A 2,933-nucleotide genomic window follows, 5' to 3' on the forward strand; every position below is an offset into this window, starting at 1 on the left:
GGATTGGTCCTTCGTGGATATTCAGATAGTGACATGGCAGGTGATGTTGATGACCGAAAGAGCACAACGGGCATGGTTTTCTACCTTGGCCCAAATCCGATTAGCTGGAATTCTCAGAAGCAAAAGGTGGTGGCACTGTCTTCATGCGAGGCAGAATACATAGCGGCAAGCACGGCGGCTTGTCAAGCAGTTTGGCTGAGAAGACTCCTAGCTATTCTTGCAAAGCGGGAGGTGCAAAAGGTGTCATTGAAGATTGACAACCAAGCTGCAATCTCATTGTGAAAAAATTCGGTTCATCACGAAAGGAGCAAGCACATAGATACCCGGTTCCACCATATCCGGGAGTGCATTGAAGAAGGGTTGATCGAGGTTCAACATGTGAACACGAAAGACCAACTTGCCGATATTTTCACCAAGTCCCTCGGTCGACAGAAGTTCATCGAGATGAGGAGGAAAGTCGGAGTGCAAGAAGTGAAGTCAAGCAACAAGATTAAGGAGGTGAATGTAGAAGTTAATCATGTTGTTTCTTTAGGATTAGGAAAGAAAGCCAAACCGAGTCCTAGTAGTATTAGGATTCCTAGTCCTAGTCTATTTCCATAGTCCCTTGTGGACGTGTATAAAAGACACCCTAGGGGTGTTGATTGTAACACCAGAAAAACAAAAAGCAATACAAAGCAAAGGCTCGACACGGGCCTTTAGCCATCAAATCCATCGATCAGTTTTATTCGTGTCGCTAGTTACGCAAGTTTCGTCAAGTAGCCGGCCGAAGCAAGAATCGCGTAGGCACGCCTGTACAGCTGCATACGCACGTTCAAAAGCCAACACCCTAGGCCTCGGCCCAGCTGGCCACAAGGCCGACCCGAAACCCCCTAGCCGGTGGCCCACTCTCCCCCTCACTCCCGAGCCTATGCTCTCCGATACAACTTTCTCAAGCATACTACTTTCCCGAGAGAGAATGTCTTTGCATAGCATGGTCTTGATTCCACTAATTATCAAGAACACGTATAAGAACTACTGAAAATGTCTTTGCATCATCTCCACCACCTCTATCCTTGTTATTTAATTATAGTGGGGTTGTCACATGAGCAGACACTCATGGATAAAAGTACGAGCTAGTGCCTATTTTTCTAAAGATTTATCATGATTTAGATAAGATATCTGAACTTTTGAATTGATCCACTCTGCACATTTTTTTTTACATCGATGACACCAAATCACACGCACATCCTTTTTTGCATACTTGTTATGTACTCTGACAGAGTAGTCTGCGTCTATTCTTTCTTATTTGAAATCCTAAAGTCCCTGTCATCAAACTTTTGATCACTGATGAATCAAAACTATGTGGATTGAACATATATAAATGTATATATAAAAATAGTTTGTTATTTTTATTTGTAACATTTACTAGTGTCCGTAGTTATTTACTCCAGCACCCATCCAAAATTTCTCAAAAAAAGAAGCATGTAATGGTATATATGTATGCGCACTGGTTTGTACTAGTATGATACTGTAGTTGCTAGGTAGTACAGTGAACTAACGGTATGTAACAAGTCGGTTTCTCCACAATACTTAGAATTATTAGTTTCTGAACAAACCATGACAAAGCAAGAGGCTTCGTGGTGTTGCTTCCGGCGATGGCAATCTGTACCGGTTAGAGAAGCGGCATTGTAATCACCGGATGTTGTCCTTCTTCGATCTTACACATAAATGCATAAAAAGTTCAAAATACAAGGCTTTTGCATTTCTCAAGCATATCACATTGAAAGCCATTAATCCACTTGCGTGCTAGTGCATGACGTAGACGTCGTATTCGACGGTGGCGTCGCCAGTCATGAAGTCGAGCCAGTGGGTTCGGGCCTGTGCGTACCCGCGGGCGAAGCGGAAGGCGCCGGTGCCACCGACGACGGGCATCTCGCGAACGTCGGTGAGCGGGCAGTTGCGGCCGAGCACGGCGAGCGTGCTGCCGTTGTAGGGGCCGGAGGTGAGCACGAGGTTCATGGTCTGCAGGAAACCCAACTCCGCCTGGTCCGCCCCCATGTACAGGCCCTGGGCGCGGCCCACGGCCGCCGAGCCGGGCTCCGGGCCTTCTGTCAGCGGGTCGTCCATCACGGTCACCATCCCGAAAAAGGTCCCCGACGATGGGTCCGCCGGACCCGCCACCCGCACCGCCGACGGGGACGCGCCGCTCACGGTGTCGTGGAAGTAGAAGTGGAGGTGTGTTGGCGGTGCCTCTGGGTCGGCGGACTGGCGATGCCTGCGGGCCAAGGTACTGTGACCGGGCCCGTGCTGCAGCTGGGCCTCGGTCACCGCTGACAGCACCGTGAAGAGCACAAGAAGCATCATCGCTCCCTTGGCCATTTCTTGAGCTAAGCAAATGCGTGTTACTCCGTAGATGCTTGCGTGAGTGTGTGTGTGATGTGTGCGATCTTTCAAGTATAGCTCACCACCTATTTATAGTGGGATGCAGTCATGGAGGGAGTGTAAGAGGACGTCAGTGACACGTGTAGGACACTAGGACTCTAAAATTTGGCGAGCCAGAAGGCTGCACTATGGACTGAGTGGGCAGTGGTAGGGCGAAATGGACAATAATACTTTGCTTGCCAATGGTGATATGTACCTCACCCAGGGGAAATATCCTTTGGCTCTCGGGTGTATGTACACCTGATATTGAAAACAATAGTAATTACAAAAAAAATGCAGAACTTCTTTAGAAATAAACTTGACTTTACCTTGTACTCTATAAAGAAGATTCGTGAAGAAAAAACTCCCGTCAACTTGAGGAAAAATAATTCAAGTACAAAATGTGTGAATATTAGCCTTGCATATAGTGTTGATTTTGTCTTTTCACTAAGAATATCGTGAAATTTATTCCATGGCCAAGTTTTTATACGAGTACAACAGAAGGTCAAAAAAGATAATTTAAATAATATTTT

General features: G+C 46.6%; 1 protein-coding gene across 1 annotated transcript; it reads right to left on the minus strand.

Moving 5' to 3' along the window:
• Positions 1–1,542: 1,542 nt before the first annotated feature.
• Positions 1,543–2,409, minus strand: LOC123446168 (dirigent protein 22-like). Its single transcript, XM_045122846.1, has one exon. It carries the CDS (start codon positions 2,356–2,358, stop codon positions 1,786–1,788), a length of 573 nt encoding a protein of 190 aa, XP_044978781.1. The 5' UTR covers positions 2,359–2,409; the 3' UTR covers positions 1,543–1,785.
• Positions 2,410–2,933: the final 524 nt, after the last annotated feature.

The sequence above is a fragment of the Hordeum vulgare genome, chromosome 4H (assembly GCF_904849725.1).
Source record: "Hordeum vulgare subsp. vulgare chromosome 4H, MorexV3_pseudomolecules_assembly, whole genome shotgun sequence".
NCBI lineage: Eukaryota > Viridiplantae > Streptophyta > Magnoliopsida > Poales > Poaceae > Hordeum > Hordeum vulgare.

What these genes read in the sequence shown, in the direction of transcription:
- LOC123446168 (XM_045122846.1), bottom strand. Translation starts at nt 2,358, where the DNA reads ATGGCCAAGGGAGCGATGATGCTTCTTGTGCTCTTCACGGTGCTGTCA.